Below are 21,202 nucleotides of genomic sequence, written 5' to 3' on the forward strand. Positions count from 1 at the left end.
CATCACCCCCCATCCCAAGAGAACAAGAAGAAAACTAAGATTTGCACAAGATTTCTGAGGGGTCTTAGATGTTTTTCTCCTAACAACTTTTTGTCCCCATTTTACACAGACAGAAACTAAGTCTCAAGCAGTTGTTTACTGCTGGAACTGTGATTCAGTCACAGTGCTCTTTCCATCTCTCTACAGCAAGAACACATATACATGCGTATATACACATACATACACACATATGCAAGCACACACACACCCACACACACCCAGACACACACACACACACACACACACACACAGCATCCCAGCTCATTCTTCTCCCAAATTCTGTTCAGGGTAGCCTTGGGATATCTCCAGTGCCCAAAGGAGCAGACTTGAGCTGATTTCAGTCTAAGCTCCTGGGGGAACACCTTACTGGCATTCTCCACTAGAGGTCTGAGGCAGTTATTGTGGTTTCCTTTGTGATGTGTCACTCTACTGCCAGAGATCCCGGGCAATCCCTCCTGAACAATACACCCTCCCTAACCCTCCCATGGAACAGGTGTCATGCCTACCATTCCAGGACTCACATTTGGAAATCATCTCCCAGAAGGCAGATGCTTCACTGAAAAGAAGTCTTTTGCACATCTGGAGTTCTAGCTACTAAAAACCTTTGTTAGTTTGGGAGTCTCAGCACGTACCCTCTCCTTCCTCAGTACAGCTTGAGGTCAAGGTCCAGGACGGAAGGGAAAGCAGGTAGAATTGGCAATGCATATCCCGACCAGTGTAGGGACAGTCAGCTCCTTGGAACCAGAGGCAAGGAGAGAGGAGGGAAGATGTGGTCCCTGTAGTTCCCACTACTAAGCCCTTGTCCATGCAATGGGTCCAGAAGCCCCACCCTGACATCGCCCTAGTACCAGTCAGCAAGGAGGGGAGATGACGCCTCTTTATTAAGGTTAACACCAAGGAAAGCATTGAGAAAGAATACACAGAGAAAGAGGAAGGGCACACAAAGTCACCACTTGAGGAGGTGGGAGGGAGGCATCAGTTAAGAATCTCAGGACAGCCGCATGCTCCATGCCCTGGTTGTGGGGGAAAAAAGGAGAGGAGAGGGAAAAGCGCCAAGAGAGCCTGGGGCTCACAGAAGGGTCTGAAGCCCCTAAACCTAACACCAGAGCCACAAGCCCTGCCCCTCAGGGCTCACACACTACTGCACAGGTCGACACACGTAACACACACAAGACATTATGGAGGCAACACCAAGAGGCAGCGGGCAGGGACATATTGACAGGAAAAGGAACTGAAGTTAAGCAGGTGTAGCCAGGAGAGAGACAGTTTTTGGCTGCGGCCCCCAGGAGTCCCTCAAACGTCCCCTAAATCTGGGCTGTTGCTGAGCACCCCCAAGTCTCTGCCTGTGAACTGGGCTCTTTGTTCTCTAAGCCCCAGTGAGTGGATAAAGCAATCCCAGATGAAGTCAGTGACAAGGCAGGGTCCGCTCTGCATGCAAAATCCTAGAGGTTGAGCTATTATGTCTTCATGCACATTCATAGCCAGCTCCTCCCAGCCCAGGGGCCCTTGGAACCCCATTCACCCAGATTCCTAGGACTGCAGTTCCCTCCTCAAGCTTCCTTTACCAATCAGCAGCCGCAGAGATCTGTGAGGGGGAGAGGCTTCTGCAGAACGCTGAATAGCTTGGATTTCATCACAAGGGTACATTTTCTGTTGCCAGAACAGAATACCCCCAATTCTTTAATTTCTAGGTAAATCGTTAGAGATTATTTGCCATAGTCCTACATAAATCCTTTTTCAGAATAGAAAAAGCAGAATTTTATTTACACAATTCAGGGGTTCTCCTGTTGGCTGGGGAGGGGGAAAGGGCAGGGTAGGGGATTGGATGGGAGTCCAGAGATGGGCTCTTCCTCTCCCGGAACCTCACCTTTCCGCAGTTTGCTACGTCTCTCTTGGTTAGACAGAAAGAATTCCTGATGCTCCCAAAGTCCTTTACCCTATAAATCCTTCCTCGAGGGAGTCTCTCTCTGCCTGACCCACAAGAGCAGCGGTCAGAGTGAAGCATGCTGCACCGCGCCTTTCAGTCCCCTTGCGTCACGCACTCGGAAACCCAAAGCCAGCCCGGGAAAGTAGTGCCCCCTCGGAGTCTCCTCACAGAGAGGCCTCGCCCTCCAGCTGCAGCAGGGTAATGTCGGGCAGATCGAGGGGCTCCACAAGTGGCCCGTCCCCTCCAAGGAGGCCAGCACAGGGGCTCTCGGGGCGCTCACAGTGACTAGTGGGTGTGGCGGAGCTGGGCATCTCCTTCTCTTCTTCATCGTCGTCCTGCTCGTCCTCAGGATCGCGACCCAGCAAACCGCTGTCCCCCATCCCAGGCGAAGGAGTCTCCGGCTCTTGGGGGGCTCCCGGGAAGCTCCCCTTGCCGCCGACCACGCCCAGGCCACCCTGGCGGGGCGCGGTGGTCATAATCTGGCACATGGAGACGATAGCTCGCTGGTTAGCACAAACGTCGTCCGAGAGCACCTGGATGTGCGAGGCCTGCTCGTCCAGGGCCCCCCTCATGGCCCTCACGTCCTCAAACAGGGCCTGCAGCTGGGCCTTCAGGTGCTCCATCAGTTCCTTCATGCCGCCGTTGTACTCTCCGGAGATCACGTCCCCCACGGCCGGCACGGTGGACACCTCCAGAGGTGCCGGCATGTCGCCGCCGTCCTTGGTCATGATCTCCAGCAGACCGTCCTCCATTGAATGGCAGAAGCGGGCGGTGGCGGCTCCGGGTCCGGTCCAGCCCGGCCTCGGGGTGGGGGAGGGGACGGGAACGGGGAGAAGTGCCCGGAGGCTCGGGCAAGAGCCGAGGGAAGAGGAGGCTCCCGAGAAGGGTAGGGAGCCGACGTGAGGAGGTGAGTCCCGGGCGGAGGGCGCGGGCAGGATCGGGGGAGGCCGGGAAGAGCCGGCGGGACGAGGACCCGGCGACAGTCCCAGGGCGGACGTCTCTCCGGCTTGCCCCGGGGCGAAAGCGCCCTGCCCTGACTAGCCTCCTGAACTGCGCCCGTGGCAGCGCCGCCCTTAGGGCGTCAAGAGCAGCAAGTGCCCGCCGGTTCCCTAGGTCAGAGAAGCGTTCGCGAAGGGGCCCGTGTCGAGGCTGAGGCCAGCAGCTGGTCGAGCTTGGGACTCCCCCCAGCCATTTACCGGCAGCGCCCGAGAGTGTGGTTGGAGAGGCAGGGGCGGGTCTCCCCACCAAGCCGCGGATGCTCCTCTGTTTCCAAGGCGACGCATGGCACGTAAATGACGTGTGTCTCCATGGCAACCAGGAAGTGGAGAAGAGAAAGGAGGATGATTTGGAAGCTGCAGTGGGGCTCTGGAGTCTGAGCTAGCGGGTGGGGCGGGAGGGGAGGGGACGCTGCAGTGGCCTCAGCTGAGGCTGGAAGAGCGTAGGGCTGCAGTGCTTAATAGGGAAGCATGAGAGAGCAGTTTTTTGCATAAATCCCCAGGTAGGGGAGACATCATCTTTCCCCCAGTTTGGCTGGGTAATAGACACTGAGCGTGACTGCCTTGACAGGATTTTCACCCGCTCGCAATCCTTTCTCCGAGGATGGAGCTCGAGCCGGGTCCTCCTTCTGTGTCCTCCAGCTGTCCTCAGGAAAGGAAAGAGGGTAGAGAAGCCGACGCTAATAACCCCAGACTTAAGCTGGGGCGTGGTGGCACCGTGGAGCCGGCCCCGCCCGGCCTTAGCGGTGCAAAGATGGGAAAGCACTACCGAGGTTTCCGCCACGCCACTCCCTTCTGCTTCTGCAGTAAATCTTCCCTCGCTGTAGATAGTACAGGAGATGAGAAAAGATGGGATGCCCTCCCATATGAGATCCAACCGCTCCTACCCGTGACATTGGGAGTTCTTCCAGGACCGTGAGGCAAAGTGCTTCAGTTTTGAGAAAGAAAGCTCCATAAGAGCAGAGATTGTCTCCTCCGTGTCCTCCTGCACGGAATCCCCAACACCAAAAATAGTACCTGGCGCGTAGTAAGTAAATGCTCAATACATTTGTTGAATGACCTACTATGTCCCTTTCCCTCATCCAGAACTCTCCAGCTCACAGGTCGTGGATTTCAGGAGACTTGAATTCAATTTTGTTTCTGCCATTTATTAATTCAGAGACCTTGAATAAATCATTTTCCTGATCTGTTAGGGGACTGGACCTAATATTGGATAATATTGTGTCTAACTCTGAATAACACTTTGTATCAACTCACAGGTGAAAGGGTGAACTGTTGACAATGTGTAGAAAGGATGGGTGGGGGACTGTAAGGGTAATTGCCCCTAGAAGGCTCAGTGGAGTACCGATATATACTGAGTGTTTCAACCTTTGTGACAACCCCTTTCTCTTTTTGAGGGGTGGAACAGGAAGGGAGGAGGAGGAAGAAAAACTGAATTTAATGTATTTACAGATGACTTCAGATTGAGAAGCAAACAGCACCTGGGTAGCAGCACACTAACTAATAATGATCTTAGTAAATCAGAGAGGCCAGGTGGTCAGAAACCAAAAATGAAGTTCACAAAAAGAAATAAATCTGGGAAAGAGAAAAACTGTATCACTTCAAGACGGGGAAGAGCTAGGTACAGGTGAGTGTTTTGTATACTAGTGGTTCAGTGATAGCCAGTGTGTTACCTTGGGGTTTCCCTGGTTGCGTACTCGAGTGATGAAGAGTAGGGCTGGCCCAGAGAAACTTTTCTGGCACTGAAGAACTGTTTGGTCTATGCATTGTCTTACTGCTATTAAGCTAGAAATAAGTGGAGAAATATCCTAAACAGCAGAATGTTTAAGCTAAGGCGTTGTTGATATAATAAAATATTAAGCAGCCATTAGAAATTTGATTTCCCAAAACAAATATATGAATAAACTAAAAACCCTACAATATTGTATTTCCTATGATTCACTCCTATTTGCTTCTTCATTCTGTCCGTCCTTCATTCCACAAACTTGTGACCTTCACCTCCACCATGTGCCCCACATGTTATTCCTAAAGCTCAGGAGAAGACAGAAATACCTTTCCTTGGTTTCCCTAAGCACAGCCAAAGTGAGCTGGTATTTACAAAAAGACTTTACCAAAAAAGAACTGTAGGAATACTAGAAACAGAGATCAGACTCACACACACACACACACACACACACACACACACACACACGCAGCTGGGCTTAAGCAGCACAAATTTCTGATCATACTAGAGCAAAGCATATTCTCGGGGCTATGGATTCAACCCTGCTGCTCATCCTTCCTTGGAGAGCTCTGCAATAGTCAGAAAAGACTGGCATGATTTTCAGGGGTTTTGCCTGGGTCTGTTACTTCACATCTCTTGACCAGCACTTCACATGCATGATTTCATCTTGCCAGCTTCCTCACTCTTCAAATGGGTCCCTGGCTTCTACCTACAAGGGTTGACCCTGTCCCCAGTACAGGGCCTCCCATCTTAGCCTTAACCTTCATTAAACACAGCCCCCATACAGTAGGAGCTGGGTTATGCCATCATACAAAGCCCTTTGCCACTATTGTTGAGGATACCATGTATGTCAAGGCTTTCAGTATAAGATTACATCATGTTGCCTAGAGGTGCTAGCATGAGGTCCGCTAAGAGTACAGGAGGTCTGAGCCTAGTGGGGGGGAATTTACTGGAGAAGCACGAAAGAACATGGGAAACAGTACAGAGACCAAGGGGTGTGGCTGATCCACTCAAGTTCCAGGTCAGACCTTTGAGAGCCAAGGGTAGGTGGGAACTGGGGGTGTGTTCTAGCAGCAAGACGAAAATACAAGGAGACAATTGGTATGTCAGATTCAGAACCAGATCATTTTAGCAATTCTGTGTGAAAATGAGACAAGGGAAAACAGGAGAAAGGTCTAGTCTCAGAAAAGTAATGGAGACATGCAGAGAGTGGAGCAGAGCCTCAGTGGGCTGGGTTACAGTGCTGAGCCCTTTGGAAGCTAGTACCCCAGGATTTGTTGAGTGGGTCCATCCCCAAGCTGAATGGGTACTCTGGCCATGTCACTAGAGTATTCGCACATAGCAAGTATGCTACACAGCAAGAAGTAACCCCTTCGCACTCCCTGCTTCCTGCCTTTTTCTTACCCTCTGAGAAATCACCTTAGCTCTTCTATTTATTCATCCCAATCTCATCAGCCCATGGGAAGCAGAGACTTCATGCTGCATAGATATAGGTCTCTGTCAGGTACACCTAGTTCCAAACATCACATTCTCGCTAAAATTGTGATTCTTAGTAGTCTCTGCCATTTTCCTCTATCTGGTATTTAGTTTACCTCCAGTCTCTATTTTATATAGCTGGTGTGCCTTTTGCACTATAAATCCAGCAATCATAATGAAGATTATTTCTTTGTTATGCTCATTTGACTCAGATCTGGAAAGATGGTCAAAATCAAGGAACAGCAGACTGCTGCACCATAGGTCGCAATCCCAGACAATACTCACCAAATGTAAATTTTATGAAGCTGAGGTGGCTTGTGGCCCATCTCAGCATGATGTCACATTCAAAAGAAACACATCTAATAACCAAAAATAATTAAAAAGCAATTTAGATTTTTATTATGATCTCTGGAAAAACTCTAAAGGGGTTTGCAGTCCTACCACAGAGCAAAACATCTTAAACCTCTCCTTCCTCCTCCTCTATTCATTCTGCACATTATCACACAGCTGTTGCTGCTCTTCTCTCTCCTTTCTCCCCAAACACCCCCAAACTTTCTCTCAAGCCTGGCCCTTGCTTTTTCACTCCCCCATCCCCTTCACTTCTTGATTGTATTCTTTTTCTCTTCTGCAAGAAGAAATTCCTTGTCCTCATTTCAGCTCCTTTGATTCTGTCCCTCATTCCCTCGATCTGCACAAGTACCAGGAACCCCAGCTGTTAACGACAGGGGTCTCCTTCCAAGACGGTGAGGAAGAAGGAGAGGCTGAGAATACTCATATCGCTGTGGGTTTTGTCTGTCACATAGACTAAATTTTCTCAGCATGAGAGGGTGGTTTGTCTGGTGTTACAGCCAACCTGCTTTGCACATCTCCTCCAAGCTTGTATAGAGAAATGGGCATGGTCAATTGCAGGGATCCTGAACCCTTATGAGCTTCTGACTGGAAAGGGGGTCCAAATGTTCACACTTTCAGAGTCTCTACCATCACAGACATGGTTATGTGGGGACACACAAACACACACACACACACACACACACAACCACCCCTCAATTTTAAGACTTGAGTTAGGCTTTTCAGTTGCTTGCTCTGTGCCCTCAAACTAATTTTAGGACTCCTAAAGACCACCCTTCCCCATATTCTTTCTTCCCCATATTCATTTTACTCAGAGCAAGAATTCCAAGGGATCTTCCAACTTCTCATGCAGTCTGCACTTCCACCAAAAATAACCTGTCATTTCAATTAACCTGCTTTGCTGGTATTCACCCTACCTCCCGTTTCTGCACTGCCCACTGCAACAGCTTCTCTTATGTCAGCATTTGCAGGGGACTTTTTTCCCCTCTATCAGTGCATGTTTAGCCATTTATCCCAGACCACTCTGGACATGACTAGTTCCAGTCCAAGTGTCGCTGGGCAGTTGGCCACAGACACAGATATTCGGAGCTCTGGAGCCACCCATGACCCTTGGGGCAGGGCCTCATGCACCCTCCATCCTCTCCGTGTATTTTCTGCCCTGGAAATTTGCCAACAGCTCAAGGCCTGGTTTGTCTTCAAGTCAGAATCTTCATCAGGCATGGATAATGCTGCCCCACAGGAGAATACCCACAATTTCTGGTGCCATGAGGCAATTTTGCTTGACAAATTGCCACTCCCAGAGTATCGGTCCAATCTGGAGGAAATTATATCCAAGTATCTGAGCAGGGTATGGACTAGGATATGTCTGCCACAGACTTTCCTTCCATTGAAAGAAATTTTTTGAAATTTAGTGCTCCTCAATACTGACTTGTGCAAACTTCCAGTCGTCTTCTCACCTGTCATATCTTGAGGAAGTCTGTGGTATTCTATCGTAGACAATTCATATGAAATTTTGTAGGTCTCACTCTTACTCATATCTCTACTTATGCTCTCTCCAGACCTCTCAAAGGCCCTAAAAATACTATGAAAAGTGGTTTCTACCACTTCCCTTTTGCTATGAGGTAGTATTCCAAGAGCCAACAAGGCACTGTCATTTGCATTACTAGAGCAGCCACTGTGAGGGTGCATTGTGGTCCTATTCAACACACAGAAGTGGGGACTTCACTAGAATTCATGATTGTATCATGCACAGGGTCCCTCAAAATGTAATCCACATCTTCAAAGTACTGCAGTAGTGCTGGATCTTAGGCAGAAGCAAGCAGAATGGCGTTTTCTCCAACTTTTTGACCAAGATCCAGAAGCCCCTGTTTTAAGATGTCTTACATGAAAACAGCTCCATCTCAACCACACATTCATAGTTTACAGGCCCAATGCCTGCTTTATTTGTTTTAAGGCACAAGGATCACCTATACTCTGGAACTCTCTAGTCCCTTTACTTTGTTTTATGCTTCTCCACAGCCATTAACATCTGTGATATTATGTTTTTACTTATTTGTTTATGTGTTTATTTGTTGTCTTTCACCTTCAACTAAGTGTAAGATCCATTAGAGCTGAGGTTTGGTTTTGCTCACTGCGATATCTCCAGCATTAGCATAGTGCCTGGCATCTGGGAGCTGCTCAGTAAATATTTGTTGATGAGATGAATGAATGAAGCTTGAATCTACACCTAGGAAAAAAAAATCTGCCTTAAGAACACATTGCCTGCGGAGCTTCAACTCTGCCTTATCTTAGAGAAGGGGTTTTCTTTGGTTTGAATGATCTACTTTGATGATCTATGGCTTATGTTCACACAACTAGATGGCCTTTTTAGTGGTTTTTCTTGAACAAAGGAATACTTGCTACAAGACACATGGAAGTCCTCACCTCTTGCAAAACAGAAAAGTGCTTGCTGCTTTGAAATGAGTTATCACCTAGCCACCCACTGGAACCCCTGGCGGTATATTCTACCAGTATCCCCAGCAAAGTCTCAAATATACTGGGGCCAAGTTTCAGTCCAACCTCAAGGTCAGAGGACTGCATACTCTCCCCTCCCCTCAAGTGTTGAGAACAGGTGGATGCCACGCCTGTATCCCTATCCTGTATGTCACAGAGAATAACTCCTGATTTATACTCTTATTCTACTAGAGACAGACAGGCTCAAAAAAGTACCTGCTACTGGTTATAAGATTGGTAGCTAACTGAGAAGGAACATTATGAACAGAAAAGTTACTGTGCTTTAAAGCTAGTGTCTCTCTTCCCTTCGAGTTCCTGAACTGATAGACTAGTAATGTAACATAATGTCAGCCCTGGGTACTTTATACTATAATAAAATTGAGGCCTTTTTGTCCCTTACTTATGCCTTCCCTACTTCTGCTTTAAAACCAAACCAAACCAAACCAAACAAACAAAAACTCTCCACATTGATCAAATATATAACAAAGGAGATATAAAGATCAGTTTTTCCAGGGTAGTAAAATCAAATTAAAAACCAAATATAAAACCTGGGTCAGAAAAACAGCACTCCAGGAATTGACATTGGTCTTTAAAAGACCTTAGGAAGACAATTTCAATAAGAACTTGCTATTCTCAACAGTGTTATCTGGGTCTCTAAGAAGCAGAGGGCAGTTGTCCAGATTCATGCATTAAACTGGGACTCAGTTCCCCTCAGAGGGTGATCCTGAGTCACATATGTAATCTCCTATTCATCCCAGTTCATCTATTATCACAACACACACCCACTTCCAGTTGTTTCGTTTATTATTAAAAATCAGTTCCTTCTTACCAAAGACATTAGTGGCTTCTGCTGCTCAGCAGAGCAATGAGTACCATCCGAGACATTTCCAGGTGTGATAGACGGTAACTGCCCACTATCTCACATTATCCCAGACCACATTATTGGAACATTAAGTAGCTGGTGTTGAAATTGTAATGAGACCTCTGGGACATAAGACCTCTTGGCTTCATACTTATGTATTTTTATTCCTATTTTGGGGGACATTCTCTTCATAAAAGAGTGATTAAGGAAACAGGTTCTAAGGAGATGGAGATGGAGCATGAAGATGATGCCAGGGCTATAATTTGAGTCTAAGGTCTTGGGAAGAAAGGAGATAGTCAATAGAGATGAGAGAGAAGGAAAAGCCAGAAGGTGCTTCTCAGTAGATTTTTCACTCCGAAACAAACCAGCACAGGGGGTAGAGGGCAGCATCATTCCCTGATTCCACTAGAAGGACAAGAGGCAGATACTTCGTGGATATACAAAATAATTACATGATTCTAAAGTCAAAAATACATTAAAGATATACTCAGAAGAGTCTCCCTTCCACTCCTGTGCCCTGATCTCAATTCCCCCTCATTGCCTTCTATAAATAACCATGTTTATTAGTTTCTGGATTGTCTACCCATGTTTTCTTCTATAACTTGTAGTGTTTCCATTTTGTTATGTTTAACTGCTCCATGTGGAGTTCATCCTGGTGTGCAGTATAAGCTATAGATACAATTTTATCTTTTTCCAAATGATACCCAATTGTCTCAATGGCATTTATTTGAGTCCATTTTTTTCATTGTTTTGAGACATTTTTATCATATATTAAATGTCTTTATCTATTGGATTGATGCCTAGACTTTATATTATGTTCCATTAGTGTCTATTCATGCACCAGTTCTGTACTGTTTTAATCTATGAAGACTTTATAGTATTTTAAGTGTCTAGTAAGACCAGCCCATCCTCATTGCTCTTCTTTTCCGAGTTTTCCTGGAAGTTTTTTTTATTTTTTCCACATGAGCATAAGAATCAATTTGTCTAAATTAAAAAAAAAAAACTTGTTGAAATTTTTATTGGAATAATACTAAATTTACAAATTCACTTAAGCTATATATTTCATTATCTTGAGTCTACTTTTGTGTCTTTGGGGAGTATTATAAAGTTTTCCACATAAGTTTTTACATATTTCTTTTTACCTTTATTCCTAGGACTTCTGTAATTATGGTTGTTATTAAATGAGATGTTGACGTTCTCTGCTATGTTATCCTCCAACTGGTTCTTCCTTGTTTCTATGAAGCTTACTGACGTCTATAAATTGCCTTTATATCCTGCTACCTTCCTGAATCATTTTTTGTTTGCAATAGTTTTTCCACTGATTTACTTTCATTTTCTAGACACACCATCAGATTATAGATAATCTATAATTCTCATATATTTAATCACTTTCTTTACAACAGTGCTGTGGCAAATACCTCCAATAACCATGTTAGATGTTACAGTAATAGTGGATAGCCTTGTTTTGTTTTAGATATTAGCAGGGATGCCTCCAGGGTTTTCCCATGAAGATAGTAAGATAGATGTTGGTAAGCAAGATACTTTATGATGTTAAGAAAATACTCTTCCATTCCTTTTTTGAAAGTTATTTTTGCTAGGAATACATCTTGAATTTTCTCAAATGTTTTCCAGCACTATGGAGACAATTGCAAGATCTTATCTATAATAATATTATTAAATATATTAATATATCTTCTAACATTGAACCATCTTTGTATCCCTAAAGCAATTTCTACTCGGTCATGAAATTTCATGCTGTTTGATTCCATTTGCTAATCTTTATTTAGGATATTTGCATTGATATTCATAAATGAGATTGCTCTTTTGTCCAATCTTTATCAGATTCTGGTTTCAATGTCATATTTATTTCTTTAAAGAATTTTTTGAAGTTGTCTTTCTTCTGTGCTGTGGAATAGAATTGAGATTACAAGTCTTTAACTCAGAGATATAGAGAACAAAGTAGTGGTTACCAGTGGGGACAAGGAAGACAAGATAGAGGTAGGAGATTAAGCAGTATAAACTACTTTGTATAAAATACATAAACTATAAGGATATATTGTACAGCACAGGAAATATAGTCAATATTTTATAATCACTTTAAATGGAGTGTAATCTATAAAAATATTGAATCACTATGTTGTATGTCTGAAACTAACATAATATTGTAAATCAATTACATTTCAGTTAAAATAAAGAGATGATAAGTCTTTAAAGAATCCCATTTAAAACCATCTTGGATACTTTCAGGGAGTTTTAAAAATATTCTATCCAATATTTTCATTGTTTTCAGCAGAATGATTGATCTAAATAAGCTATTACTTCCTCCTGAGGAAAAACTCCTACCTTTCTTTACCTTATTTACTCCTTCTAATCTTTCAAGACTTTGTTCAGTTATCATCTCCTCTAAAAAGTCTCTGAACCCCCCAGGTTGCGCTAAGGTGCCTCTATCCTGGGCTCCTTCTGAACTTTGTTCATCCATGCATAGCTACATTGTATTGAAGTAGTCTCTTAATGGTATTATTATCCTCTGTTAGCCAAAAGTTTCTTGCAGACAGGGATCCTGTATTGCCTCCACTTTTTCACTTCCAGTGTCTAGTGTTAAACACAGTGAGTGACACATAGTGGGAGTCTCAATAAATACTTGATGAACTGATCTTTGACTAAATTCTCCCAACCTGCCACACCACACATACCTGTTTATTCTCCAGTTCCTGTCTTAGTAAATCGCTCCTCAACTTATCCAGGAGCTCACAGCAAAAATCTAGGACTCATTCTTGGCAGACTGGACCCCCTCAAATCCAGCTTGTAATCAGTCACCAAGTTGTATCCATTCTGACCTTAAAATATTTCAAATTTACTCACTTCTGTCCCTTTCTGTGGTCACTACCATAGTCCAAGTCCCCATAATTTCTTTCCTACATCTCCTAATTGCTGTTCCCCCTTTTTACTCCTGGCTCTACCCCTTCTTTTTTTTTTAACATTTTTATTAATTTATAATCATTTTACAATGTTGTGTCAAATTCCAGTGTTCAGCACAATTTTTCAGTCATTCATGGACATATGCACACTCACTGTCACATTTTTTTCTCTGTGATTTATCATAACATTTTGTGTATATTTCCCAGTGCTATACAGTGTAATCTTGTTTATCTATTCTACAATTTTGAAATCCCAGTCTATCCCTTCCCACCCTCTACCCCCCTGGTAACCACAAGTCTGTATTCTCTGTCCATGAGTCTATTTCTGTCCTGTATTTACGCTTTGTTTTTGTTTGATTGTTTTTTAGATTCCACATATGAGCGATCTCATATGGTATTTTTCTTTCTCTTTCTGGCTTACTTCACTTAGAATGACATTCTCTAGGAACATCCATGTTGCTGCAAATGGCATTATGTTGTCGGTTTTTATGGCTGAGTAGTATTCCATTGTATAAATATACCACATCTTCTTTATCCAGTCACCTGTTGATGGACATTTAGGCTGTTTCCATGTTTTGGCTATTGTAAATAGTGCTGCTATTCTACCCCTTCTATAATACATTCTTCATCAGGAAATCAAAGTGATCCTTTAAAAACACAGATGTGATCATGTCACTTGCATAAAACCTATCAATAGCTTCCTATTCTTTTGGGATAAAGATTAGAATCCTTCATGTGTCCTCCAGGACCCTGACTGATCTGGAGCATCCCTACCTTTCTAGCTTCAACCTGTGCCCCAGCCTCCTTATTCTGACCTCCTTCTCTTCTTCCAGCTTCTTAAGCTCTTTCCCTCTTGAAGTCTGTGAATACTCTTTTCCATTTTCTGGAAGGCCCACTTCCTTTACCTCCTCCACAACTTTTATCTAGTTATATCCATTTATCTTCCAGGTCTTGGGGAAGTTTTCCTTGACCTCCCAGCCTGATTGAGGTCTTCTATGGAATGGTCATATTACCCTTCTTTATGTAACTTATCACTATTGTGATTATTTAGGCAGTCACTTGATTTTTTAATGTTCATTTCTCACACTATACTATAATTTCCATGGAGACAGAGACTGTGCTGACCTTATTTTCAGCTGGATATTCAGCATCTATCATAACAAACAGTAAATTAATAGGATTAAATAAGTATTTGTGGAACGAATGGATGAAGTAGTGAAGGAAGGGGAAAAAAACATTAATTACTGAACTCTGAGCAAAAAGCCTGAAGGAACAAATGCTCTATTTCCCCTCCAGGGGGAGACATACTCCTATTAGAAATAGTACAGGCCTCAAGGGGGCAAAAAATTCTGAGATCAAACATAATTTGCTTCTCAAGCCCCTGAAATTGATTCAGAGAATCCAATTATCTCCCTGTTAGCAGCATTCTCCATATCAGTCAGAACTACCCACTGATACAAGGCAAGTGGGCATTTCCTCTGTTAATTTCCCTCTCCCGAACAATTTTAAAAACTCTCCTGCTAGTGGTTTGCTAGGAAATTTAACTACAAGTGCCCACATTCATGAAAAAATAGTAATGTAATTTAAATTTTATCATTAATATTTTTATTTGTATTTTTACTATAACTTTTTTTCAAAATCCCTCAGGCAATCTTTCTTTATAAAGTTTCAAAATGTAGCAAAATTATGCTGATAGTGGGAAATATTGGTAACCTGTAGGGCCAAAAAATAATCATATATTCTTGAAAAGTTAATTTAAAAAGAAAAACAAGGGATTCATAAGTATCCTCAAGCCTTGGGGAAATTTAAAAGGAAAAAGAAAAAGAGTAGAGTTTGAATACTGAGAGCATGTCTGCCTCTGGACAATTTCTGAAAGAAGTCCTTGTTTAATCCTGATGACATGTCTTGGGAGACTAGCCCTGCTGCACATTAATGCTGTTCTTTTCTTTGCTGAACTACTTTCTCTAGGACAAAGTTAAAGTGTATAAAAAATTTCATGAAGTTTATATTTCTTTGAACTTTCTTTTTCTTTTCCTTTGCTCTATTTTCAAAATTCTCTTTCAACCTTCCTTTAAAATGTGCCACTGACTTCTTTCTCAGGGTCAGGTATCAGCAGTATAGAGGCATTCTACTACCCCTGACTTTGAGAGGTCACTTCACTGTAGTTCAGTTCAGTTTGCATTTATCCAATACCTACTAGGTGTTTGGGACTGTGCTATAGGGAGAGGGGAGTGCAGGAAATCTAAGTGCCTGCTCTAGAGGTGCTTACAGTGTAACTGAGAGGTTTAGTCCTCTCAGTTACACTGTAACCTCCTTGAACACAGAGATGACATAGATAAGAACCAACATTTATACAGTTTACAAAACCATTTTTCACAAATACGATCTAAGTTTTGCGAAAGTAACTGTTGGAGTAGGTGTTGCTACTCTCATCCTGTTGTAAAGTCATCAGTAACCTGAGACTTAGATAAGTAACTTGCTCAGACAAGTAAAGTAATGAGACCTACTATCAGAACTGGAAACTTGGTCCCTATGGTGTTTACGTGGATATTTCATTGTTTCTAAGTTAAGGAATATGCTAAAAGTGATAACCCTAAAAACTAAAGAAATACAAAATTAAAAGAGAAAATATACTGTTATACTAATGAAGGAAAGCAATTTTTTGCAACTAGTCTGACCCTTGGATCTTATTTTTTCACCCTATATTGTTAATGTCGACAGATCGCCTCTCTCCTTCACTCTTAGGGTATCTCAAACTTCCTTTTGGTTCTTTCCTTTTTCTTTGGTGATAGGGGAAGAGCTTCTTTGGAAGAGATCACTTCTTCTCACTTAAGTCACCTTTCTCTAGGAAGGGTGTCAGGAAAACTTTGCCATTAACATTAGCTAAGCAGCCCCTGAAGAAGGGTGAAGCCTTTTTAGACAGAGGAGTAATTGATGAGTTTTGGCTTGAAGCCAGAAAACTGTTGTGAAAGGCTTCATGTTACCACTTAGAGGGGTTGCCGGCAGAATTCCTCTTCTCCAGCACACTGTCGCACTAGATGACTGCACTCAATCAGGAAAAGTCTGGAGCCAACTGTTAAAGGAAAGAATTTTTCACTCCAAAAAGGAGTTGTACAAAAGCCCATGGCTGTTAGGTTGCCACAGAGCTCAAGGAGCAAGCACCCAGATCTGCAACCAGGAACAGCTCGATGGCATCTACCCACGGAGACTGGATACTAATACATGTTGAACAGTGATAGCAGCAATCATTACAAGCAAAACATCATTATCAAATTTCTAGTTCAAGTTTATGCCAAGCTCTGAAAATAGGAACACTAGTTGTACTGTCAGTTAACACCATCTAATAAACACTTCTTCAAAACAGAACTAGAATGAACAGGGGAGAGAAGACAAAATAAGTCTTATAAGAGATACAACATATTAAAAAGAAACAATTCAGGGAATCACTTGTAATCAAAGCATGAAGATCAGAAATAACAAACTGAAATGTATAGAGATGGAGTTGGGATGTTGATTGCAAGATTCATGGGCTGCGATCAAAAAACTACTTTATATTTTGGCTTTTACCTTCTTTTAAAAATATTTATTGGGTGAAGATAATTTTCCCCTTCCCCTGAATGGAAAATTGGGCAGGTGTCTGACTTTTTGGTTCATTCTTCAATAATGGACAGTCCTTAATTAACAGTCACTTTAAGTCAGAAAAAGGTCTTGATTTAGTAATTAGAATGTTTCCAGTTGGAGATGGTAATCAAATACTTTGGTCTTCATTCTAAGGTACTAGTCTAAGTTCTCTCCTTCCCTCTCTCATGTACAGCCTCCTGTAGCTGATGGCTGCCTGCCTTCAGCTTTCTTCTCAACTTTCCTCTTCTTCCACTAGCTAGCTGCTAATTGATCTGCTGTGTAAAAGTGGGAGAAGGCAGGACAACTAAGGAGATAGGGCAGTTCTGTTTTGTTAGAATGGGTCGGTACTACCTGGGCCTGGCAGATGGTTAAAGCCGACTCTTTTCTTGTAGGTGCTTTTAAAGATTCTTTAGAGATTCCCATCATCAGAGACCTCTCACTTGAATCCCTGACCTAGACAGACACAAGTGGTTGCCTGCAACAACCTCTGTAGGTGCTAGGGTGCCTGCATCCATCTCTAGTTTCTGGTCACTAGGTCCCTCTACATCTCAAGACAAGCCTTTTGAATAGCAATCCCCTGCTGACTGTTCTTTACCCCACATCAGGTCCAGGGAAACATTTGCACATTTGTCATCCTTACCGAATCTGGGTGTGCTGGTGGATCCCAAAGCAGCCACCTCTGTTTTGTAGCCACTGCCCTCTTTAATTTATAGGCAAAAGTCGGTGCAATTGTCTGTATTTTACAACTATGGCAAACAATTTCTAAGCTCCCTGGTCCCACAAAGCCCCTCTTCAGGCCTGAGGAGAAGGATGTAGGACCAGCACTGCCTCTCCCTCAGGGTGGGAAGGGATTGGGAACTCAACAACACAAGCACATTTTTCCACGGGAAACCTCTTCACAGACCCATCCTCTCTACACTCTCTTGATCTCACCATGAAGTAGAACTGTTCTTTAACACTAACTTTGCACATAAAATTTTTGTTGAAATGATGATCTTTAACTGCAATTGACTGTTGGCAAATCTGTCTCCCCACCCCTGATAATAAGGAAATGTGTCTCTTCATCTTTGTCTTCCCTGCACTGTTGAACACAGAGCCTGGAATAAAGTAGGTTCCCAATAAATGTTTGATGAATATATGAATTAATGGATCTGAAACCTCCTTTGGTTGTGTGGTGGATTCTCAGAGGTGCTACAAAATAATCTGTGTGGATGGGCTAGTTTATCACTCCTTGGGAGACTAATCATAAGATGCTAGGATTTTCCCAGAATTTATATACCTTAGTATTTAGCTACAAAGAAATTTTGAGGGGTGAGACAACACAGGAAAAAAATATCTTTTTAAAGGAAGAAATGAATAAATAAACATGAGACAGTTCAAGTTTTTAGAAAACTAATGGGGTGTCAAATCAAACTTCAGAAAAAATTCCCCATACCCAAAAAATTCCCCCAAAGCTGTGGGAACTATAGATATTGTCTGAGTGGTTTGTTTCAAAATCCTAAAGTAGGATGAAACAACAAAGAGACAAAAAAATTAAATTTAAAATATTTGGCAAAATGTTAATGTGTTAAGTATAGGTAATAAGTAGTTCATCATGCTATTCTGTGTAGTTTTTTGGTATGCTTGAACATTTTTATAATACAAACAACACAAAAATTGAAGCTGGAAATCAGCAGTGTCTTTGCTTTGGAAAGGAGATGCCAGAAAAAGCAAAAATGGGACAGAAACTATGTAGACTTTACCATCTTTTCAGTAAGCCTTCATGGGTTCCATTAATATTGTAGTTATTATGATAGCCATAAAGCTGTTCTTATTTGGACTAGGGAGTAAAAATTTTGGAAGCAGGATTTTTTGCTTAGGAATTAGATAGATTCAGAATTTACAGAAATAAAGGGAAATTCAGAGGTTATTTCAGCCACTGCTCTCACTTTACAAATAAGAAAACTGATCCCCAAAGAAATGGAATGAAATAACTATCAGTCTTAGAGCCGGGACAAAAACCTAGGTCTTCTGGGCTCTGGTTTCTCCTTCTACTACCCTGCTTGTCACCTGACATTGAACAAGAGCTGCCAAGACATGGAGCCTCAGAAAAGGAATGGATGCTACCCTTCAAGTGCAGTATTTTCACTTGCTGGGTCTTTGACTCCATAGTTTCTGCTGTGGACAGGTGGGGACTTCCTTCTTTTGTGCATTGGATTCTCTGAGACAGAACAGTGGACCCACTGGGATAGACTTACTAAGATGAAGGCCAGAGAGGCAGTCACCAACCCCTCAGTAGGTCAGCTGTGTGAAGCTTGTGCTCTACTTTGAGAAAACTATGGTTGGTGCCAAGCAGAGCAAGACATTACTGGATCTAGAGAGAGACATAGCAAGACTAGGCCCACAACATCGTAGAACAGAATGTATTACCTCTCTGTCTCTCACCGCATAACTACCCAGCCAAGTAGGATCCAAGGGGCCAAAGGAGTTCAGGGGAGAATATACCATTGGGCTATTCATGTGAGTCAGACAGTTCTGGACACAGGGATGGGAGTTTGAGAGGTACTGACTGAAATGAAGTTAAAAAACACATGTAAGTGGCTTGATTTTTCTCTATGATCTTTCCTGCTGGTGGCCAAGAAGGATTTAGGTTCACAGAAAGAACTCCCTCCATTTTTGGATCAGTACCAACACAGGTATCTCTTGTCCCTATGTTTGGAGGTTTAATGTTCTTAGTGTCCTAATACAGATTTCTGCTTTAGAAGCAATAGGCACAGAATCAAGCTGTCTCCATTGACTGAATTTGATCAAATGCCTTAGATTAGCTTGGGGGTAAAGTGGGGAATTCTAGTTTCCATACAATCTCATTCACATTCCTTCAAACTTACCCAAGTAAATATATGAATTTAAAACAATGTAGTTAATATGTAGCTACAGCTTCAAATCAACTCCCCAGACTCCCTCCCAATCAGAGGCCTGCCTCTAAGCCCCTTTTCCAGAGCTGCCAATGACCAAAACAGCCTTTAATCCAGAGGCTGGAATTGGTGGTTTGCAAGTCGAATGTCGCCTGCTTTTAAAAATGATTCTTAAAAACAGATATGGCTAACATTTGTAATTTATGAGAATTCACTTTTTTAAAATCTGGTTTTCAGCTGCTTTTGAAAAAGTGAACAATCTCACCACAGCAGAGTGTTGATAGATTGGGGACACACTCCTACATGGCAAAAATTTTTGAGTTTGGAACTCACAGGAGGCCCACTGAGCTTTGCCAGTTTGCCACCGCCTCATTGATATGAACTGTCTGGGCCCTGCTTTACTCTCAAACTGGTTAGATTTTGTTGCTTAGAGCAAGCTTTGGGGAGTGGGCGCTCGGGCACTCTTGATTAAACTGGCTGCGGGGTAGATCACAGCACTTAACAGCCTGCCGGTGTAGGCGGCTTCATTCTACCTGCACCACCACATGCTGGCTTCAAAATGTCTAAGCTTTGCATGGAAAATTCATTACTCAGAGGTGTCAGCATCTCCCTGGATGAGAAGGGTTAATGTCAGCATGTACATCTTTTTCAGTCCTCAACATTTGGGCTAGTGCTCCTCTTCAGTGGTTCTCTTGGTATAGTTTCCTTTGGGGGAGCGTGAACAAGTTCAGGAGGATTCCGAGGAGCACAGATGCGTTCCAATGTTACGAATAATGCTGTAAGTCTCTTTTATTTGCCAAAGACACTTCTTACTCACAGTTTAGTCTCCTAAACAGCAGAATCAGTGTCGCCAGTTTGGGAATAATGAGGGAATTAGGTGCGCGGGTCCGATTTCAGATGGGGACAGTGGGAGGCAGCGGAAGGACCGCGTGAACTCGCTGCAGGCCTGGTCCACGCAGGCGCGGCCCCTCGGAGGCAGTCCAGCAGCCCTGACAGGTGAGCTCTGCCCACAGCTGCAGACCCGAGCCCCCGGACTGCGGCCGGAGAGCGCCACATTGCGCCTGCGCACAAAGCCTCCGGCCACGGCAAGACAGTAACCCGGTAACTAGGTCTGGGTTGGACGGAGGCGGCTTCACAAGCTTGCGCAGGCGCGTCCCGCGTTCGGACACTGGTCGGTGCGCCGGCGCCCATCCTACTCGTTCCTCACATCCTGTAAACAGAGCGGCCCGCCGAGACAACTTCTGCTTCCGGGTCACGTCTTGACAGCGGCTTTCACCACCCAGGTCAGCCCCGCGGTTCGGTGAGTGTCGCCCCGCTGCAGGAACGTCAGCAGCCAGGTTCCCTAACCCGGGGCACCACGCCCAGTAGCCCTTCCTCCACTCCCCGCTCAGGGTTTGCCAGCCCTCCAGGCTGGGACCTTGTTCCGGGCCTTGGGGAGACTGGGGCGGGGGCTGGTCCACTTCTGGGCCTCCCCGGGCACAGATTACGCGGCGCCGTTTCAATACCGGCCTAGGGAGACCTGCCGAGATTGCTGCCGTCTTTGCAGAGCCCGTGCGGAAAGTGACACCATACGTCCTCGCTTTTCATGCAGTTGCCCTCCGCCCCTTAGGCTTGGCAAGATCCAGCTGCTGCGAGTCGTCTCCCAGCAGGTGGACTGGGCCAGGGTCTCCCCGCCCGAGGGGGCCGAAGCAGGGCCTTAAGCAGCAGGGCTGTTGAATCTCACCTCTCCTACTTGGCTTCTCGCTTTGCAATAAAAAAACCCCTTGGTGTTTTCTCTGGATCCAAAGTGAAAGAAAACGGGAGACGGGGCTTTCTGCTCCAACAGTGGAAAGGGGCCCCTTGGGGGGTCAAACCATGCACGAGCTTCAGTCCGGAGATAGGTTTCCTTCCTGACAGTGTTGTCAGT

At 43.9% G+C, this 21,202-nt stretch overlaps 2 protein-coding genes across 11 annotated transcripts in view; one reads left to right on the forward strand and one right to left on the reverse strand.

The window, feature by feature from the left end:
• Nucleotides 1-898: 898 nt before the first annotated feature.
• CCDC184 (coiled-coil domain containing 184) lies at nt 899-3,222 on the reverse strand. Its single transcript, XM_006202909.2, has one exon. It carries the CDS (start codon nt 2,716-2,718, stop codon nt 2,131-2,133), a length of 588 nt encoding a protein of 195 aa, XP_006202971.1. The 5' UTR covers nt 2,719-3,222; the 3' UTR covers nt 899-2,130.
• A 2,462-nt stretch (nt 3,223-5,684) lies between these two features.
• Nucleotides 5,685-21,202, forward strand: part of ASB8 (ankyrin repeat and SOCS box containing 8) — a 56,467-nt gene continuing 40,949 nt past the window's right edge. For 8 of the 10 annotated variants that reach the window (XM_072972915.1, XM_072972910.1, XM_072972909.1 and 5 more), the window contains exon 1: nt 20,511-20,596. The gene's annotated coding sequence lies outside the window, so the exon portion shown is untranslated. Of the gene's footprint in view, nt 5,706-20,504; nt 20,597-21,202 lie in introns of those variants that run through there. The other 2 variants (XM_072972918.1, XM_072972917.1) reach the window with 2 other exon arrangements.

The sequence above is a fragment of the Vicugna pacos genome, chromosome 12, assembly GCF_048564905.1.
Source record: "Vicugna pacos chromosome 12, VicPac4, whole genome shotgun sequence".
In the NCBI taxonomy this organism is placed as follows: Eukaryota; Metazoa; Chordata; class Mammalia; order Artiodactyla; family Camelidae; genus Vicugna; species Vicugna pacos.